This window comes from Vidua chalybeata, chromosome 3 (assembly GCF_026979565.1).
Source record: "Vidua chalybeata isolate OUT-0048 chromosome 3, bVidCha1 merged haplotype, whole genome shotgun sequence".
NCBI classification, from domain to species: Eukaryota; Metazoa; Chordata; class Aves; order Passeriformes; family Viduidae; genus Vidua; species Vidua chalybeata.
Window position 1 is genome coordinate 88,722,222 of NC_071532.1, and position 21,971 is coordinate 88,744,192.

General features: G+C 43.1%; 1 protein-coding gene across 4 annotated transcripts in view; it reads left to right on the forward strand.

Moving 5' to 3' along the window:
• DST (dystonin) overlaps window positions 1-21,971 on the forward strand; it is a 292,214-nt gene that overhangs the window by 96,842 nt on the left and 173,401 nt on the right. For all 4 annotated transcript variants that reach the window (XM_053938621.1, XM_053938622.1, XM_053938616.1 and 1 more), the window contains 3 exons: window positions 12,169-12,258; window positions 15,060-15,137; window positions 17,539-17,631. In XM_053938621.1, coding sequence (XP_053794596.1) covers window positions 12,169-12,258; window positions 15,060-15,137; window positions 17,539-17,631 — 261 coding nt within the window. The remainder of the gene's footprint in view (window positions 1-12,168; window positions 12,259-15,059; window positions 15,138-17,538; window positions 17,632-21,971) is intronic.

Consider the following 21,971-nt stretch of genomic DNA (forward strand, 5'->3'; position numbering starts at 1 on the left):
GCCACATGTGGCATCAGCCCCTTATGTTCTCTTTGAGTTATCCACAAAATGAAGGTTCATTTAGTGTAGTAGATTCTAAAACTTGCTGGACATCTCTGTGACTTTATATTTTAGAACTTTAAATTGTAGCAGCGATGGAGTAGACATCCATTTTATGTTAGTAAATATGCATTTCTGATGTGAATCTGCGGGGGCTCCACTGAGATGGATTTGCTGATGCCAGTATGCAAATTTACAGGCAGACAACCCAGACTGTGCCAAGGATTAATAGCAGTGGGGGTAGTGCTGTGATAATGATAATAAGTAACTGGAGTGGCACCTGAGGAGATATCCTGAGTGGTTGGATCAACGCTGGTTGGAGAGAACCTTCCAGCCCGTTTGTCAAAATTATTTGAGATGTGTCCAGTTCTGTGCTCTCCAGTACAAGAGAGACATGGAGCTCCTGGAGCAGGTCCAAGAGGGGGCAAAAAAGGTGATTTAGGGACTGGAGCATTTATCTTACAAGGAAAGGCTGAGGAAGCTGGACTGGTTGAGCCTCAAGAAGAGATGACTGAGAGGGAACTCATCAGTGTGTATGAGTATCCAAAGGATGAGTGTCAGGGGGATGGACCAGGCTCTTCTCAGTGGTGCCAAGGAGGACAAGAGGCAATGGGTAGAAACTGAAGCACAGGAACTTCCACCTGAATATGGGGAAGAACTTTTTACTGTGTGAGTGACCAAGCACTGGAACAGATTGTGGAGTCTCCCTTACTTGAGATATTCAAGAGTCATGAATGTGCTCTTGGGTGACCCCAGTATGAAGGCTGGACCAAATGACCCACTGTGGTCCCTTCCAATCTGGCTCATTCTGTGATGATGTTAATGGAACCAATTTTCTTTTCCTGTAGAAAGCGGAAAGGACTCGTGACATTTAGGACACTTAAAAGTTCTTCTGTACAATGATGCTGTTTCAAATATCACACATCTACTGAAATCCACAAAAGGACTCCTTGATGTGTGTGTTTATGTCTTACTGTTTGGTATATATGTAAGATTATACCTCTGATTTCATACTTGCTGATTTGGGGATTAGGAAAATAGTAGACCACATTTCATAAAGCAAAAATGTGGGAAGTTAAGGAAAATATAAGGATATTTAGTGAGATTTAGCAATGGCTGTATTAGTTTTTTTTAATTGAGCCAGAGTATATTTATACCTTAAAGCCATACAAATATTTTATGATTAATAGAGTTATCCAGAGACATGTGGAATAATTGAGGGCAGGGGCAAAATAGAATAGGTGAAAGCAATGGATGATTGAGTTGTCTGAGAGAAATGTGAAGGTTAATGTGGGAAAAAACAAGTGACTGATTTGAACTTTTAGATACGAGGACAGGCTGTTAGAGGGATGGAACACAGGAAGGGTGTTATGGTTGTCATGATAATAGAGTGCAAAGCATTGGTCAGAGGAGACAGTGAAGGATGAATCCAAGGATGAAATCAAGGATGACTCTTCACTTAGAAAACATCTGCTATAAACAAAGATCGGAGGTGTTGAAATCACTCTGTAAAGGAGACTTGTTTAAATGTTCCTTAATAAAATCATAAAGGAATTTTATGAAGTTGAGTAACATTAGCTATGTCTGCTACTTGTGAGAATTCATATCCAGAAATATATTCAAGCAGAAAAATCCCTCCTAAGTATGATAGAAAGAACAGTTTACTTTCTGTAAACCACAAGAATTGTTTGCTGCAGAGTGGGTTATTAGACCCATTGAAAGAAAAGAGTGAAAAAGAGTTTCAGCACCACTAGACCTAAAACTGGATTTGCCAGACTCTGCTTGCAAGCAAGCAGGAGGCCAGAAGAGACGTGGCCCAAGTGTGTGTGCGCCAGCTCGCCGCCAGCCTTGGCTGCGGGCGGTGCTGGGGAGCCAGGCGGGAGTGCTGGGTGGTGCTGGGGAGCCAGGCGGGTGTCCGGGCGGTGCTGGGGAGCCAGGCGGGAGTGCTGGGCGGCGTGTCCAGCGTGTCCAACACGCCCGCAGCCTGGTGCTCTGGCTGCCCGTGCCCTGCCCACCCCATGGCTCCGGCACAGCTTCCGTGCTCCTCACGGAGATCAAACTGTTGCATCCCGGAGTTTGGGTTTAGATTAGGGTTTTTAATTTATGTTAAAATAACTCAAGTTCTGTAATCCCGCGTTTCCCCCGCGTTGTTCCCCCCCCGCGGTTTCTGCCCCCATGTTGCCTGTTGCCGGCTCTTACCCCTGTGCCGCTCCTGTAGCCACCCTGCCGTCCGGCCCCGGGAAACCCCGTGCTGGCCGCCCCGAGCCACACGGTCCCGCTATGGCTGAGGCTCGGTGCCCGCCCCTGCGGGGTTCTCTGGTTGGTCGTTGTTGCTGACGTCACGGCCACGGCAGCCGCCCCTATTGGCCGGCAGGCCGTGGATCCTCTCGCCCCGCCCCTCTATAAAGCCCTCTCCCGCCGGCAGTCAGACGCCATTTTCTCCCATGCGAGTGCCGGGAGCGGTCGCGTCTTTCCATCGATCCGCGCCACGTCACCAATAAACCGTTCCTGCCAAGCACGGAGTAAATGGACAAATTCCTTACCTCTTTGCCGGGTCCCTAGCGCACGGTAACAGAGACTGGCCGGCCCACGCGCCCGAGACACGGAGCCGTGTCCGGGAACCCGCTGCAGCAAACCCCGGCAGCACGTGGAAGCTACGCCACAGCCGGGCTCCCAAGAGCCGCGTGCAGCCGGGGAGAGCAAAAACCCACGCCGCAATTGGCGCCCAACGTGGTGCCGAGGCCAGCGCTGAGCTGATCGCGTGGACGGAGGTTCACCGCGGAGCTTCAGGAACAGCGCCGGGAGCCGCCGCCGCCGGCCAGGGGCTGCGCCGCCGCCAAGCCAGAGCGGGCAGCGGTCCGCGCCGGACCACAGCTCCGTGCCGGACGGAAACCGAGAGCAGGGGCTCTCCAAAGTACGTCAGTGAAGTCTCCGTCGCCCACGGGGGACCAGACAGTGTGTCCCGCGTGGGACAGGAAGTGCAAACTTTCGCAGCCAGGAGGGCAGAAGAAAGAACACTTCCCGGGACTCCCGGACCCTGGTGGCAGCTTTGCTTTGCAGAGACTGAAGTCTGGTAAGTATTAGTCGTGGAAACGTGTCCAGCTAATACGGGGAGAGCTGGCCGTGTTCCCGAGGTTGGGACGTGTGGCGCGCAGCACGAACGGCAGCCGCTGGAGTCGCCTGCGTTTTTTTGCTTTTTTTCTCTTTTTTACTGCCCCAGGGGTGAGGTGGTTTGGGTGGAAGAAGCATGGGGACCGTGCTATCTGCCCAACAAAAGGAGTTTTATACCCAAGTTAAAGAAATCCTTTTGGTGAAGGGCCGATACCCAAAAAATTTAGTTAAGAAATTTGTCCGGTGGTTGTTCTTTGCTTTCCCCCGTCTGTCTACCGAGAACGCGCGCAAAACAGAATTTTGGGAGCAAGTGGGAAAAAGGCTAGCAGAGGGGATCGGTAGGGATCCCTCCATAGATGACTGCTTCCCCAAATTTCATTTGTTGATCACAGATGTAGTAAAATCAGACCCCGCGCGAAACTCGGTTGGGGAAAGGAAAGAACCATCCGGAAAATCTGTTACTCCCCCTGAATCTGTTTCCTCATCCCCTTCTCCTACCCCTTCTTCCCCTAACCCGGTTGGGCGAGGGGGAGCACCCCGTCGATCTGAGACGCAGGGCAGCTCCACAAATGTGGATCGTGCTCCTGGCTCCCCCAACCCACCCCGGCGTCCCTGCCTTAGCGAGATCGGTCGATTCGCTGAGGCCACGACCCTAAACCCCTTTTCCAATCCCTTTTTCCCAGTTGCAAATCCCAGTTTCGGCCCTACCCCGCGCAGTTCCGTTTCTTTAAACCCCTTTCTTTGTTCCTCTGAGGAGGCCGAGGCCACGTGGTTGATCCCTTTGTCTTCCCAAGATGGAGGGCGGCCACGTGGCAGGGTCTCTTCTTCCCACAACCCCTTTCCATTCTTTGTTCCCGATGTCCCCGCCTTTGACCCAACCCCCACCTGCCTCCCTGTGGGCGTGGGCGCTGCCCCCTCGGGAGTTCAGGTTACTCCCTCACCCATTGTTCCCCCTCGTGTGGGTGTTCCCTCCAGTCCTTTGCATGTCGTCCCTGCTGAGTCATCGACTCCGCCCTCCCCCACCGGGGAGAGCTCTGCCATCTCCACCCCGCTGCCTGAGGGAGGCAGCCCCCGTCCTGTTGCCCGTACCCTGTCCCCATCTTCCCATGGGTCCTGGAGATCCGGGCGGGAGGGAAGAGGGGGGAGGGAGGAGCGGGAACCCCTACCCCCATCTTCCCATGGGCCCCGGAGAGCCGGGCGGGAGGGAAGAGGAGGGGGGGGGGGGGACGGGAACCCCTACCCCCAAGTTCCCATGGGCCCCAGACGTCTGGGCGGGAGGGAAAAGGAGAAGGGGGGGGATCGGAGCCCCTGCCTCCACATTCCCATGGTTCCCGGAGACCCGGGAGGGAGGGAAGCAGGGGGATGTGGGTCTCTGAGCATTTTACAGGTTCCGTGGAATGGGTCGAGCCGACAGATGAGAGGCAGGTAGAGGGATCGGGAGGTTCAGGACAAGTTTGTCCTGGAATCGGCATCCATGAACACTGCTGCCTTGGATGCCTTGCCTCCAAAGAACGCTGGTCCGAAGCAGCCTCCAGCAAGACGCCAGTGCTTCCACTGCAATCAGAGAGGACATTTTGTGGTTCAATGTCCGTTTCTGGGCAGGGCACCGCCAGGGACAGTGGGAGGGGGGAGAGGGGGGGAGGGAGATCCCATTCCCCCAAAAAACTGAAGAAACAACGCGCACCTGCCTCGCGTGAAGATAAAAGTAAGGCAGGCCACAGCACCTTAAGGGGAGCTGTGATTTATCAAGTAATTGTGCAGGTGGTAGTTCAGAACATCAGGGTGCCTTTGAGCGTGGCAGATGACCCCACCAATCGGGGGGTTGCATCAAACCGCAGGCGACGCAAAAGAAAAAGGACCCTACAATCTCCTTAAAAAATGTTTTTCCCCAAAGCCCCAGTCTGTGTGTGTACCAAATCCAAGTTGCCTCCCAGTTTCCCTATCCCTAAACACCCGGAAAAGAACCAACCCCAGCACCATCTTCAGGCCCTCTCCACCTGCGTAGCAGTCACCGCAGCTGCAGCAGCAGCAGAAGCTGGGAGAAGAGGCCACCGCTTGAGAGACTGAATCAACACCACTGCTTTCTTTTTATATTTTATTAAGCGGGGAGATGTTGCATCCCGGAGTTTGGATTTAGATTAGGGTTTTTAATTTATGTTAAAATAAGTCAAGTGCTGTAATCCCGCGTTTCCCCCGCGTTGTTTCCCCCCCGCGGTTTCTGCCCCCATGTTGCCTGCTGCCGGATCCTTACCCCTGTGCCGCTCCTGTAAGCACCCTGCCGTCCGGCCCCGGGAAACCCCGTGCTGGCCACCCCGAGCCGCACGGTCCCGCTCAGCCCGCGCTGGCTCAGTGCCCGCCTCTGCGGGGTTCTCTGGTTGGTCGCTGTTGCTGACGTCACGGCCACGGCAGCCGCCCCTATTGGCCGGCAGGCCGTGGATCCTCTCGCCCCGCCCCTCTATAAAGCCCTCTCCCGCCGGCAGTCAGACGCCATTTTCTCCCATGCGAGTGCCGGGAGCGGTCGCGTCTTTCCATCGATCCGCGCCACGTCACCAATAAACCGTTCCTGCCAAGCACGGAGTAAATGGACAAATTCCTTACCTCTTTGCCGGATCCCTAGCGCACGGTAACAGAGACTGGTCAGCCCACGCGCCCGAGACACGGAGCCGTGTCCGGGAACCCGCGGCAGCAAACCCCGGCAGCACGTGGAAGCTACGCCACAGCCGGGCTCCCAAGAGCCGCGTGCAGCCGGGGAGAGCAAAAACCCACGCCGCACAAACTCCCTTAATTAAACCTGCGTGCTTATTTACTTTTAATGGGATGCGTGAAGTTTATTATGGGATTCGGTACAAAACAAGCATTGTGACCAGGGTGCGTGTTTGGAGTTCGGGATTTTTCCCAGCAATACGTTTTGGGTTTAGAGCAGGAGATGAAAGGCCAGGGCGGCTCGGGGAGGCTGTCGCCGTGCGTGTCGCTGTGCACGGGGCTTTCGCTCCCTGGCCTCTTGGCGTGGCACCAAGCTGGCCATGGAGCACAGCTCAGCGCCTCGCTGCCACGCTGGGGGAGATGACCTGGCAGGCAGTGGGCCTGCAGTGTCTTGAGTCATAGTTATCATACGTGGGGGAGTGTGAGAAGGCTGTAGAGTAAAGTAAGTACTCATGAAGATTTTTGAAGAAGCAATTTCCTTGGCAGATCAGTCACGTGGGAATGTTTTGACAAATCTCATATTTTGACAATTACATGCTTCACGGCTCTTGTTACAGCCTGTTCAGAATTTTAGAGTGTTTCTTATAAATAATGCTGCATGTGTCAGGCTAGTAAATCCTTATTTTTGTAGACAAATACAACTTTTTGTATTAGAGGTTTTTTTTTTTCTTTCCTTATGGCATAGTATCATGCAGTTAGAATTGCCACTGTGATTTCTTAATTTTTAAGATGAAAGGACTAAAACATGCATGTTCTCAGAACTTACAGAAAACTGTTTCCCCCATAAGTATAATTTTTAATAAAAGTTTTCCTTTAAAGACAAGCTTAAGTACGTTTTAAGAAGCTGAAACATTAGGAAAACTCATCAGGGTGTCAGGATCTCAACAGTAGCCACAGAAGTTTTTCAGCTCTTTGAATGCTGATGGCATTTACTATGGAACACTGTAGTCATAGGAGCTCTTAACTATTTATCTATTATCTTGGTGAAAATTGTTTTACTGTTACTGAAGTGAGTTGGCGTTCTAAGAGATCCTTCTCCCACGGGCATTGACTCAGATTCTTAAAGAATGAATTAGGAGTTTATTGTGAAACTCACAGTGGCCTTGTGCCAGCTGTCATTTGGACTTAGCTGTGATCTCAGTGGTAATTAAGGTCTGACCCTTTTTTTTTCCCTAAACAGTTCTAACTTCTAACTTTCCCTTACAATTCTAACTTTTGAGCCTTTTCCCATTTTCCTTTGAAAAATCAGTAAGGCTTTATGTCTGGGCTGGGCATTTAATTAACTTTTCTTCCAGAAGCAAGGAGAGCAGTACTTGAAAAAGACTTTCCCAGGCAATGTGGTCTGAATAGCCTTAACTGGATCTGTAATATTATAATTCTTGATAACTCCTGGGTAATGACACTGATTTTATGAAGACTTGACAACTGAACTTCAGTTATTCAAAATAAATATGGTTCAAATTTGATTCTAATTTTGCCTGTTCTGGAAACCATAAGAAAAGGTCTAATTTGGTATGTTCTCACAATGATCAGTTCAGCTTAATTATAATATAGAAAGGGAGAGTTCTGAAGTTTTTTAAGCAGATATTTAATTATAGTAATCTGCTTTCCTGACCCTGTGAAAAAAAAGAACAGTTTTGTAAATAAATGAGCACAAAACTCTGTCTTGTTTCCAATCATGCAGCTTGCCAGGGCCACAGTGATTACCTCACCTGCCTCAGGGATTTCCTGGTGGCCTCCAGTACATGGGCGTTGCTTTGAATTATTCCTGCTTGATCTGATTATATTCTCTCCTGTCTCTTTTGCCTCCATTCTAGATTCTGCAGCACATTTATGTTTGTTTCTGCTTCTTCACACACCATTTCAGTTGAGAATGTGCTCCACACATTTTAGGTGCTGGTCTGGAAGACACTATATCCTAACATGAAAGTCTGAGGGATCTATGTGTTTGCTCGATGTGCACCCACTGTATACACAGAAATGGGCACAACCCTATTTTCCTGCCATATTTACTTATAATCAAGAAAAAAGGGTGTGATTCTTGTTTTAGTAGAATCATCATAGACTCCTAGAACAGTTTGGGTTGGAAGGGACCTTTAAAATCACAAAACAAACTGAACTGGAAAGGCCCTACAGCCCTACAAGGATCATTTAGTCTAGCTCCCAGTTCTGCAGAGCACCATCCCCAAGAATCGTGCCATGTGCCTGAGAGGATTGTCCAAACACTTCTGGAACTGTCAGGCTTGGTCCTGTGACCACCTCCCTGGGGAGCTGGCATCCTACCACCAGAATCCTACTACCAGAATCTGGAGTGGAGGCACCTTTGAGTCAAGAATACTTTTCCTAATACCCAGCCTAAACCTCCCCTGACAAAACTTCAGACCATCTAGTCCAATCCCCCCTGCAATGAGCAGGGTCATCTTCAACTAGATCGGGTTGCTTGGAGCCCCATCCAACCTGATCTTGAATGTTTCCAGGGATGGGACATCCACCTCTCTGGGAAATCTATTGCAATATTTCACCACCCTCACTGTAAAAAATTTCTTCCTTATATCTGGTTTAAATCTACTCTCTGTTAATTTAAGACTCTTACACCGTGTGCTATTCCAACAGGCTCTACTACGAGGTGGGTATGACAGTGTTGGAGAGTGACCTGTGCATCTCCTGTCCATCCTTGTCAAGACTGAGCTGGTTTTGCTTGCAGTAGTGGAAAGTGACAGTCCTTTCCCTTCTACCATATAACTGTAGGCAGCCATTAGTGTGTGAAACTATAGACTTTGTTCTAGAATCAAGACAAATAATATCAATAAAATTGCAAGAAATAGGTTTTCTATGGAAGATGCTTTGTTTTCTGTGGTGACTGATGGCAAAACCAGAGATCATGATGTGCAAGTTTGGTTTGCTAAGCATTGGCATCTACGACTGCTTGAGATGTATAAGGGTGTTCAGTACAGACATCTGTGGGGGACTGGCCAGCAGGACCTAGGGAAGCATTAGTCCTTCTGGAGAAGAAGGGAGACCAAGTGGTGTAGCCCCTGAACATAAACCAGCCCTTTAGGTATGTGACCAGGCAGCTGAATCATGCTCAGTCAGGCAGACTGGTGACAGGTGCCATGATGCCAGCTCACAGAGAAGGAGGGCCAGGGAATTTTATAGAAGAAGCAGAACACTGAGGGGGTCCAAGTGGAAGCTTTTGGAGGTGACAGCCATCTTCTTGGTCATCATCTCTAAAGTGTCTAACGTGCTGTGGTCTGGGGTCAGGATTCAAGCTTTGTCTGCTACAGTATTAAAAGCTGTTTTTTACTGGTGATAGCGCAGCGATTCCCCAAGGCACTAGACTGCAAAGCATAAGCTTGCTGGAAAAGGATGATACGAAAATATCTGATGCTTATGTCAAGAAGAATGGAGCTTTCCTTACCACAAACATCATAGAATACATGCCAGAAGATGAAGATCAGAAGATGAATCACTTCTGAAACAGTGCTTTACATTCACTCTGTCTCCTTTTCACTGGTGAAGCCATTTTGCTTTTCTTGTTTAAGTTTTGTCAGATGTACCTCAGCCACTCTGTGTTTCCCATGTCTTCCTTAAATAATCTCTTCTCGTGCCCAAATTATCAAATCTGCCACACTCACTTAAGGATATTGCAAAAAGTTGCCTGAGGCAACATGTAACCTACTTTGCGTGTGGACCTTGTAAAATGTCGGGCTGACAATTGAAAAGCCACAACAACTGTTGTGAAATTCTATGGGCTCAGTAGATCCCACACATCTGTCCAGGGACTCCCATCTGCATCCAGTATTTGTGGAACTATGTGTTTTGAAGGAGGCTGAATGTGGCAGTAAAGAGCAATGAAGTACTTATATTTGTTTGTTGTAAGTTAAAAGATTTAGTGATATGTGTTGGGAGACAAGAGTTGCCCAAGTGATAGAGGGAGGTGATTTTTCAAGCTTTTTCTAAAGTGTCAGCGTAGGATCTCTTGAGGAGCACAAGATGCTCCTTTTGGAAGAAGTGATCTGATGCTTTGAGTGAACATACTTACATCAGTTGCCCAAATACAGCATTTTAGATGCACATCTGCTGCTCAGAGTATTGGAAGAAATTCCTTGTTATGTTGCCCTGTACCAGGATGACTGGCACAGCATGTACTAAACAATTAATCCTCACAGTAATTGCCAGCCAGTGGCAGAACTAAGACAGATGCATAAGGTGTACTGCTGGTTTTCCTGTTTTGACAGCCCTGTGCCAGTTTTTTCATATCCAGTGTGAATTCATCTCTGAAGAAAGAGTCTGTGATTTCTAGAAAGATAAACTCGGGAAGATAGTTGTCTTTGTAATACTTGGGAAACCTCAGAGCATAAGAAACAAACAGAGGGTTAACAAATGCGTGCTGTGAGAGACAGAGAGTAGCATGATAACAAAATTATCTTGCATCTAATGGATGAAAAAAGAAGACAGAACAGAAATAGTGATATTTTCTCACCCCACAATTCAGATACCTGCTTTAACTGTGCTGTGCAGTGTCTTTGAGATGTACACCACATTCCTCTGTCCTTAACCTTATGTGCTCCTGTGCCTCTGGCCACCAGCCTGTGCTGTGGATCTGTTCTGGCTGGGGATTCTGCGTTCCAAAGAAAGTGGAAAGTGACCTGTCCTGGGTGGTGGGGCAGGCAGCCCTCTCACAGGGTTTGGTCAGCAAGAAAATTTGCCTACTTTTAACAGAAAGAGTTTAGCATTCAGTTTGATATAGTCCTTTGAATAGAAAAATAACATGTGGGTTAAAAATTAAAGATTCTTATGCTTCTCATCTTTCAAGCATTTATCATAGTCAAATCTTGTATCAGGGATATCAATTATTTATATGGCTTCCCTTTTCTTTGCTTTCACCAGAGATGTAGTAGGAGAACACCTGTTCTTTACCTTTGTTCAGCTTAGCAGTACTTTAGTATTATCAGAGAAAAATTTTCTTAGTTTTTTTTTTTTTACATTAATTGTAGGATTAAAAAAACCCCGTAACTAAAATTAACATGATCCTATTTTCTGTATGTGTGTGCGGGTGTAAAGTTTATGTATTAAAGTATTGGATAGTAACTTGGCTGTGTATGTAGAGTCTGTGTAAGCATTTTGGAAAATATGTGTTGTAATTCCTCATGGAACAGTCTTCTAGATGACTTGTTCTGGCTAGTCTTCAGCACAAGCATAAATACGTTCTGATGCTACTCTCAATTAAGATGATGGTGTTTGTGAAAACAGATTGCAGGGTAATTTCATGTTTAAAATTGGAGTAAGAAAACTTGAACTAAAAAGCTAATTTATGAAACTAATCTTAGGTATGGAGACCGCTTTTTATGCAACAGGATGAATCTCAAAATTCTCCCAAAAGTGTAGCAAACCGAGTAGTTGTATTAAGTTGAAGATCTGGGTTAATTCTTGCTGCCCTCATCACACACATATGTTGGCAGTCAGAGTGTGTCCCATAGACCTCATATTGGAAGTACAACTCATCTTTAGCAGAGGTTAGGAAGAAGGAAATTTCTGATGTTGTATTTTATCCTAAGCTTAGGAAGTTGCTGATCTGGTGATTCAACAGGAATACCACGGAGCTGACAATAAACTGTAGCTGGAAAGCCCTTACCTCTGCCCTTGCAAGTCAAAAATCTCTGATTCTGAAAAATTATTATAATACAAAATGTAATTTGTGTTGTATTCAAAGAGCAGCTCGCTGGACTTGCTGAAGACATTTCAGATAAAGTTGTAATTAAGCTAAGGGTAAGAATCAAGAAGTTGGCCTGTGGACAGGTATCTCCCAGATTTGTTGTGCCTGTCAGTAAAGGTGGATCTTCCAGCTGTCTCTCTTGTTATGGCAACCCCTCACTAGATCAACCCAATGTCATAGTTCTTTGGTACAGTGTATAAAATGGATGTGTGAGTTTTTGGGAAAGCTCACTAAGTACTGGGAAACCTGAGGTGACAATACATGCTGTTAATTGCTGGATGGTATGCTGATAATATATATCTGTTGTGTATTTTTTTACAATCCATTGAATCTAGCTACCTGTAAATTAATACTGGTTTTCTTTTCATTAAAGTGATATGAAGTCTGATGAAACTGCAAATGCGGAGACAGATGTGAATTTTGTCTATTACAATTAATTTGCATTTATAAATTTGTCAGGAAAGTGAAGAAATTAAAAAAAGCAATGCTGAGGTATAGCTGAGGATTATCTGTATTTTAAAAGATATGTATTAATATGAGTGTGAATTCTCAGGTATAAACAGGGATCTTGTATTTATTTTTTGCATTTATCTGTGCAGGTTCGAAAGCATGTGAATGACCTATATGAAGACCTAAGAGATGGACATAACTTAATCTCACTTCTAGAAGTCCTTTCTGGAGACACCTTGGTAAGCTTTTAGATCATAATACAATGGTTTCAGATTGTTAATGATGCATTTTCTCTGTTTATTAACTCCTTGTGTGTTGACTGCTGTAGATTTCTTTGATATTTTCTGTAATCTGTGACCTGATACCAAAGACACAAGTTGTATTTCTGTTGGTAAATATGCTGGTGTGAATTCTGTCGGGGAGTGCAATCTGTTCTTTTCGTTTCTTGTGGTTAGTGAGACTTCCTTTCTTAATAGGGTAATGCACTCTTTCTTCTGCTCTTTCCTTTCCTTTCTGATTTTTGTTTTAACAAATATTGGATGCTTAATATCTTTTTGCATTTAAGGGAGTAACTTACAAATAACAAGGATCAAATGTCCCTGAAATTGTCTAACACACTCCTCAGGTGTCATTTCCTTTCTTTGTGAGCATTACTTCCCTTGCTTGGTATTTGTTCTCTTCATTATGTTCTTCTTTTCATGCTCTTCTTTTCATTTGTGGTCTGTCTTGTGTTTTTGCTGTCCTGTCTCCTGTCTGTTGTATTCATTAGCCAAGAGAGCGAGATTTTTTGAAGACCTTACGGTTGGTGAGTTCAACAGAAGCATGCGCAAATGAACAGCATGAGGATGTGGAGGATGAGGATAAGGGGGTAGGTGCCGACCCCCATAACTGTACTAATGTAGTGTTTGAAGTGTGGTGTCTGCTAATGTCAATTCTTAGTTTGGTGTGCTGCAGTAGTGGGCTGTAGAAAGGACAAAAGAACTTTTGTTGATAAACCAGGATACGTGTGTTTATAGTGGAGGTATGGTAAAGACACATTTTTTTCAGTCTTTTTGTGAAGAGCTAAAATGCAAATGTTCAAGATTTCTGTTTGTTTTCTTTCATTAAACTGTATAAAACTGTGGTGCAAATGTATACTGGACAACACTATCAAGAAGCTATAAAATAATTTAAAAAATAGAGAAATACCACAATTCTATTAAACGAAGCCTTTTTTTTTAACTTGCAATCACTATTGTCCATATACAAGTAATTTAGACAAAGACCTGAAGGTTCTTCTTAGCGAAATCAATGGCAAAAAATTGATTTGTCTTAATTAGAAGCACCAGTTTACTATGTGCATGGTGTGTGTGCCATAATATTGGATAATATCTCGAAATAAGGTAATTCAGTGTGCAGATCTGTTTGTTAGAATTTACTATATGTAGAAGTGATTTTTACCAAAGCAGGTAGATTAGAAGTTAAGCAACAACTTTGTGTTGCGGCTACTAAAAATATACAGATAGTTTGCAGGGCTTATCTTTCTTGCAACAAATGCTGAATTATAAATTCTCTTTATTTTGCCCATCCAGAAGGGAAATATCTACTCATAAAGTGTAAAATGTTGGGTGCTTGTTAGTCAAAGTGAGCTGTTTCATTCCTTTTTAGACCTTGCATTTTGGCTTTTGCTAAAGCAACTTGCTGTCATAGGGCCTGAGTGCCTTCCTGGCTCCTGTGTGCTATGCTGCAGTTGTGATTTCAGTGGAATTTGTATGCTTTTTTTCTGAAGTGCAGCATAAATCAAAATGCTGCATTGTTTTATAAAAGAAATATTTCCCCTCTGAGATGCTAACTGTGTATTTTGGGATTTACTATACCTTCCTTGTTGTGGAAAAGAAAGTTCCAGGTCTGCAGTCATTGATACCATCTGTGGAAGCTACTTGATAGCAAGGGCTGTAATGCTTGATCCTGAGTTATTGTTGTGAAAAACAAGGGGCTAAATAGAAGATTCTGTAATGGAAATTAAAATTCTTTTGTTTCAGTTTATGCTTCTTATTCAACTTCATTTTCTTATGTTTCTTTTTGGCAAGCATCTGATGCTCCATAGGGGGAAAAAAGGGCAGTTGAGGAAGGCTTGGGCTTATCTGTGTGTTTCACAGTGGTTGTCTAAGGAAATGCTCATATTCATGCCTGATCCCTAGCAATTATAGTCCACTTCAGTTTATTGCTGTGAAAGTTTGTGAAAAATCTGAAATAAGGAAGATTAGAAGGACTTGGATATGATGTTGATGGTATAAATTTAACTGCTTTCCCATGCTGATCTGTGACAGCTAAGTATGCGTTTTCTGTGTGATTCTTCTTCTTGGTGATTTTACACTAACTGCATGCAGTTTTGCCATGTTTCCATTAACACACCACTCATTTTTATTTTACAATTTCTTTTTGATAGTTCTGACTTTGCTTTGAGGGGAGTGACTTGTTAGTTTTTTTCATGCTTTGAAGATTTCTACCTAAGTCAAGAGTTTAAACTTACACTCTAGGACTGTTCATGTTATATTATTCTGTTTGGAGGATGATACTATCTTTATTAAATGCTTTAAATAAATATGTATAGATATCATAATCATTATGCAGTCATACCATTAAGCCATGAAGTTCCATAAAGAGGTAAGTTTTTCCATCACAGCGTTTACCATAACAATGCAAAGGTCATTACAAAACATTACTTATGTTTTGTTTTGCTTAATACACTGTAAATATTTTATAATAATGTTTAGTTTCCGTAGGAATAGCCCTTTTGGCCTTAATAGTACTTTACAGGGAACAGCAATCAGCCTGCATGGATCAAAGTTGCAGTTGGGGACCACTGATCTCTCTTGCCATCCACTGTACTAAAAAATAACTACAGTTAAAATAAATAGCTAAAGCACACTTTTCCACCAAAGGTATTGACTTCATTAAAGCTGTAGTGCTTCGAATGTTCTACATGGTATATTTAAATTGGACTGTTTGTTCTTTTGTCTGATGAGAAAATCTCACAACTACTGTTTTCCACTTGTAGCCCCGAGAAAAAGGTCGGATGCGTTTTCACAGACTGCAGAACGTCCAAATTGCACTTGACTATTTGAAAAAGCGCCAGGTATGATGAAAACAATAATAAAAAAAGAATGAATGAAAATTTTGTCACCTATAGCTAATAAATAACAAATTTGTCCTGCTTTGTCTCTTGTGCATATTGTCTAACAGCTTTTCGTGTAGGTTCAGATTTATGTCATGCCTGAGATGGTTAAGAGAGATGTGGGAAAGTAGTTTTACACCACCCTTTCCTGAGCAATAACAGCACATTCCATGTGCTATATGCTATAAAAGAGGAGAAAATTATGGGTGACATCCTTAGGAATTGCTTATAGTAAATTTAACTGTCTTTCATGCTGCCCAGACACTAGCTGGTATGCAGATTTGTTCACAATCTATTTTTTAGTGCAAAATGCCAATTCAAATATATTAGAATGTTGTATGGGAGTTCCTTGTTTTGGGAAACAAAAATTTTGTGTTCCAATCAATCAAATTCCCAAAAATTTCTCAAATTTTCATCCTGATAAAAGCAAAACCAGTCTTTTTAGACCAATTAGAGAGGTGTCAGAGCCACCTGGGCACTGTGGAAAATTCAGGCTTAATTTCACTTGTATTTCCTTTTAGCCTGACACTTGAAATCCACACTGTTGCATTTCTGCTACTGTGAATTTCTTTCCACTTTTCAATATCTTTTAAATGCTTACAGAAACTTGATTTCTCCCTTTTCCAAAGGGAGAATAAAGGGATTTCTCCCTTTATCCAGAACATGGAAGGAAAAACTGTTCCTCCCTATCCATCACATCCCAGTGAATTGACACTGAAAATCTACTTTCTGATTGGTTGATTTTAAAAAAAATTACATTGTTTTTGCTACTTCAAAAGTTTGAGAGAATATGAGGTAGCAAACCATAAAGCAGATACTTAGTTTTGTTATGAAACCAGATGTCATTTTGCATTTTGAAATTTCAAACCTGCCTTTTGGGCGACTGAATGGAATGTGTGCACTGAGAACAAAATCCTCCTTTGCTGAGTTCAAAGCAAACTTTTCCTGTCAACTCAAGTGAGCCACTGAACAAGTACACTACAAAGTAAATGAATGGCTAATTGACAGTCATAAATGGCATTTTTATGCAGCAGGATCTCAGGATTTGTGCTGCACCATGCCATATTTATGCATGGAACACCATGTGTATTAAAATGCAGGAGGTGTAGAGCTGTGTCATCCTCATGTTTATGAACTTGCACGTGCTGCTGTCGATTGTGATCTGAGGATTTTTGTGCTCTCTTTAGCCTTACGGCTTCATGAAGATGGCTGTATTTTAGTATACAAAATGTTTGTAGGGCTTTGGTCCTGGCAAATTGTCAGTGGGGCTTGCAGTTGATTAAAGTTTCAGCCCTCTAGTAGGTGTTTCTAAACTGTATTTAGGAGTTAACTGGCTCAGGTTGGCTGTGTAAGCACCAAGTACAATGCTTTATTGTGATTGCAAGGCAGAGAGAGCCTATATATTGATAATTTTGAAGCCTAACTTGAGAAAGAAACAAACAACAAACTGTGGAATACACTGTCTTGCAGAAAGTGTGGTTTGGTGCTTTTTTTCTCTCCAAATAGTAAAGATTATGTCTGCAGATCAAAAGAAGGACATGCCTTTGCTTGTTCAGCTGATAACAGGGTATATGTTGAAAAGCATGTGCATGAAACTTTACTAATGTAAGCATACAATGTCTTTTTAGCTGAGTCATTTTCAACTGCTAGGTTATATGGATGTATAATATATAGAGAGAAATTAAATACATTAATAAAATTAGGCAAAAAAATGGAATTATTGAACTCTGGGTGTGAGTTTATGGGAATGTAATAACAGCAGCTCTTGTTTTAATCCTATTAACCATTTATTTATAGCACTATGAATGAGTACAGCATCAGAAACTATAATAATTATTGTCTTTTTAAAGGCATTGTTTACTTAAATGTGATACTAAATTCCTAGTTTTATCAAGCCAGTCCTGTGGTTTAGCTGGCCAGTTCTCCTGCTGTTGAATCCTTGTTTTTAAGTACAGGAAAGCGTGGGGTGGAAGAATGGCAGCGATAACTTCAGTGTTAGCACTGCCCTGGGACTGATACAGCAGCTACAGATCATTATATTCATGTTATCCTGCCCAGCTCTGTCATGCCTTTCCCTTTTGACAAGAGCTGAGGCAAAGGTTATTTGGCATGGGGAGCAGATCTGCCAGCCTAGTGACAGCTGAGGAATTTCCTCATCCCAGTGTGAGTGGGAGAGGGCAATTCCTGGCAGGCCACTTACGGGCAGAATGTAATTCCTTTCTGCTTTTGAGAATTAAAAAACCCAGCAGAGTAGGCTCAGGAAGTGAATAGTGCATCCTTTACAGTCATGCCTGTGCAATGCAGTATGTATTTGTGGCATATTTATTTTAATTTTGCCTGTATTTTCTTTCTATGATGGCAGGTGAAACTGGTTAACATCAGAAATGATGATATAACAGATGGGAATCCCAAACTGACTTTGGGGTTGATATGGACCATAATTTTGCACTTTCAGGTAAGCCTAGTTTTGCTTGACTATATGGTTTTGGTCAGTTTCTTGCATAGTTGTGAGGAATGTCGACGTAGATAGGACTCCATAGATTTTATCTCTTCTCTAGTGTGTTTCTAAAGGTTTGGATGATGTGTCTTATTTCATGATGTAAACTGAATCTCAAGATTTTATTTGTTAATTTCCTGTCTGTGGAGTGAGAGAAAAAAAAAATTCAGTTTTGAACATCATTAAAGACAGTAATTAATGTATTCCTTCCAGTGTTTGGACATATCCTTCTTGTTTTATTCTACAGACTTTTTTCTGTAAGTATTAAAATATATTGAAAAAATTTTAATTTTTTTTTTTTTTTTGGTTCAGGATCTGCTGCTATGAGTATTTTAGCAAGCTGTACTCTCAGCCTCTTCTAGTAGTTCCTCCTGTGTCAGCATTTGTTTCTAGCCCCAGTGACGGTGGCATGGGTCACACTAGGTGGCACTCTGGTTGTTGTACACTGGTGGGATTGTGTACAGTATAATGCAGCCTTACAGTGTGTGGTGTTAAATTGCTCCTCAAAAGGAGGCTTGCATAATGGCCCTGGCTGTAGATGATGTAATTCAGATGACAGATAATTCCCATTTAGTGACTGCGCCTTTGTTAGCGATGAACTCCCTGCTGTGCAGGCATTTTAAATGATCAGAAATTTGCAAGATCACAAGAAAAAGTATGGCTCACTTAGAAGTATTCCACACTGGATTTATGACTGAGAAAAAATTTATTTAAAAAGCCAGAAAGGCTGCTAGGATCTAATGTGCCCTTCTGCAAATCATAATGAGGAGCAAAGACATGAATAGGGCCAATGGTACCCAGATATAAACAGGATGCACACCTTAGCCCAGACCAGCGCATAGAACAAAGGAGAAACCACTAGCAAGGACCAGGAGCTCCTTCAGCTCCCTTTGTCATGTCAGTCTTTGCTCCCACATGGTAATACAGAGAGGAAAAGGATGGGTTTAAATATATTTAAGCATGACCTACAGAATTAGGCTGTGATTGAAGGTTGCTCTATTTTAAGAAATAAAGATTATTAACAACTTACTAATAGAAGCTGTTAGTGGAAGTTAAACCTTTACTTGATGTGTATTTTATGTTTCTGAACCTGATTATTAGGCTTTTGCAGAATGAAATTGTTAGTTTTTCTCATTAGATGAAGCACAGGACATCTGGCACAATTTTAGGTCCTTGTAAAAAGTCATGAACGTTAGTGCTGCCAGTTGTAAAAAATGGATGAAAAGGAAAACCTATGTATATAAATTACCTTCTTTATACTATAAACCAATTTATATAAATTACCTTATTTAGGTGAACTGGTGTGGCAAGGATTTTCCCCTGTAAGGTAGTCAGCTCCATATGAAATATGTTGAAGCATTTAAATTGTAGCCAAAACACACTTCACTATGTCCTAACCCAAATAACTACCAACTAAATGTCTGCAAGTACCATTCAGATCTTGTAGATCTGTCGGAGTAGACTATTTCAGTTGGAGGGGAGCTGCAGTGCTCATCTAGTGGGACTGCCTAACCAATTCAGGGCTGACTGGAAGTTCAAGCATGTTGCTTAGGGCATTCTCAAAATGCATCTTAAACAGGCTTGGGTCGTCAACCATCTGTCTAGGAAGCCTGTTCCAATGTCTGACCACTTTCAAGGAAGAGAAATGCTTCCTGATGTCCAATCTAAAGCTCCCCAGCACAGTTTTGAAGTATTTCCATGTGTCCAGTGACTGGATACCAGGGAGAAGAGAATCAGAATGGTTTGAGTTGGAAGGGGACCTTGAGAATTACCTCATTCCACCCCCTCTGCTGGGGGCAGGGACACCTTCAACTAGACCAGATTGCTCAGAACCCCATCCAACCTGGCCTTGAGCACTCCCAGGAATGGGGCATCCTAACATCTTCCCTGGGATCTGTTCCATGATCTTCCCAGGCACAGAGGAGTGGCTGATAGGTCTACAGTTCCCAGCATTGTCTTTTCTTCCATTTCTAAAGATGAGTTCCCTTTTAAGAGCTCAATGCCTCTCTCTAGTTCCCCACAGAGCACTGAGGTCACTTTTCAGCCTTCTTTTCTCCAAACTAGACAAAATCAAAGTCCTCAGGTGCTCCACTTAGAACATGCTTTCCATCCCTGCCACCACCATTATTGCCCTTCTCTGGACATACTCAAGAACCTTCATACCCTTCTTAAACTGTGGAGACCAAAACTGCACACAGTTCTCAGAGTGAGGCTGCACCAACACTGAGTACAGCAGGATAATTGCCTCTCCCTAATGGCTGTTTGGGCTGTGTTTGATGCCCCCTAGTAAGGAGTCTGCCACCTTGATGACCTTCTTTTTCAAAATAATATCTTAAAAAATTGATGAGAATAATTTTGAGGATGACTACTAGTGCTTGACTAAATATTAAGCCTCTTTAATAAATATGAAGTATCTGAAGAACAGGATATTAAAAAAAATATATTCTTTTTGTTATTAATGGCTGCAGTATACCTACACTGAATGCAGAAGGGATTTGTAAAGTGGTGTAGGACATATGCCCTGCATTAGTCTGTGCTTGCATGACATTTCCTGCTATGCCAGTTCCTTTGAAGAATATGGCAATTCGGTGTTTTTGTCACCTGCATATGGCCACTTCAGGTTTAGAATGTGAAGTTCACAGGAATGTACATACTTAGACATCAAGTCGGTTTTTTTCTTCACTTAGATTTAAAATGAGGGAAAAATCTGAACAGGCAAGTGGAGTCTTCACCAAGGGATAAAGCTTTGTGATAATAACTGTGTTTATGCATGTATTGGGAAAAGTTGTGATTAGATTCAGTTTGAAGTTAAGAGACTTAAATCCATGTGCTTATGGGGAGCTATATTCTTATGCAATTGTCTAAATTGTCCCTTTAATCTGATAATCAGAAGGATAGAGGTTTAGTTTGTACAGTTAGTACAGCCTAGACAATGAGTCAACTAACAAGCTACTGGAGGTTCACTTCACTCAGCTAAATGTAAACATTTGTGCTGGAGATTTATGAGACAGCCATGTGAGTTTGAGAAGCGTGACAGGGGTGTTATGGGAAACCCAGCCTCCTCTGGGAAGAGACAGATCAGGCAGGATAAACTGCTTCTTCAATGGTGGAAAACATGTTTAGCAATGGATTTGAGGCCTGGAGGACTAGGCAATACAGAGGGTAAGGCTGATGGGTAATTCAGATCACCTGAAGGAGATGCTTAGAACACCTATGGAGCTATTCACTTGTCCAGCACAGTTGCTGTGTGTGTTCTGAGATGACACTTCATATCCAGTAGCATTTGCTTTGGGAAGTAGGTTTCCTTAGGTCTTGTGGTGTAAATCTCCATATGGATATCTCAGGTATTTTAAAGTGTCTCAAATATTCTAGATGGCCAATTGACTTTCTTATCTCTCTGCTTCAGAGTGTGAATCATTGCTATTGATTAAACAACTAGTATAGGAATTTTGATTCAGTCTCCTAAAGACGGGTGGCATTTGAGTGATATCTGAGGTGTCCTAGAGTATGCAGGACATGTGTGTGGAGTTCTCTGATGAGACACCAGAGCTGTGAGAGACTCATGATCTTCTAGGCCTGCAGCTGGAGGCCAGTTGGGATATTGCAGGATATCTCAAAGAGCTCCAGAAGCCCATGTTGAGGGAACTGAATCCTGCCCCCACTGCATAAAGTGATCTCTTCAAAACCTAGCCAGTGTGTAAACATGATTATCTGGACACTTAAGTGGGGGTCTTTTAACCTGAATTACCCTTAATTTTCCCATCATTTGCAGAAATAGTTAATTTCTCAGTGAGCATAAGAAGCTCTTTGCTGTGTGATGTTACTGGCTCTGCTACACATCAGTTATGTGTGTTCTAATAACAGTGCAATCTGGGAAGTAGTCAAGATGCCAGAGATGTTTTTTTTTTTTGCTGTTTTTTTGTGGCTTATTGTTTCTCTGAGTCATGGTCCTTATCTGGAGGGTATTATTTACTCAAAATAGAAAATCCCTCTGATTATTGGAATGAATTTAGGAATGATTTAGGGGAAAGACATGATGAAAAAAATAATACACATTTGAGGATTATGTTTCTCTTGCATCTGAATTATATCTAGAGGTGGTTATGGTTTTCTGAATTGGTATGCATAACTAGATAAATATAAATTTTACAGCACTGGCTTCTGCAGCTGCACAAATCCAGAAAGTATCCATTCTTCTGTGTCCCAAGTAATTACATAAGAGTTACTGAAAAGCTGGAATGGGAAATCTGGTGGATTATTAAACTGAGTATATAAGAAAATAATTTGTTCTGTGGGTA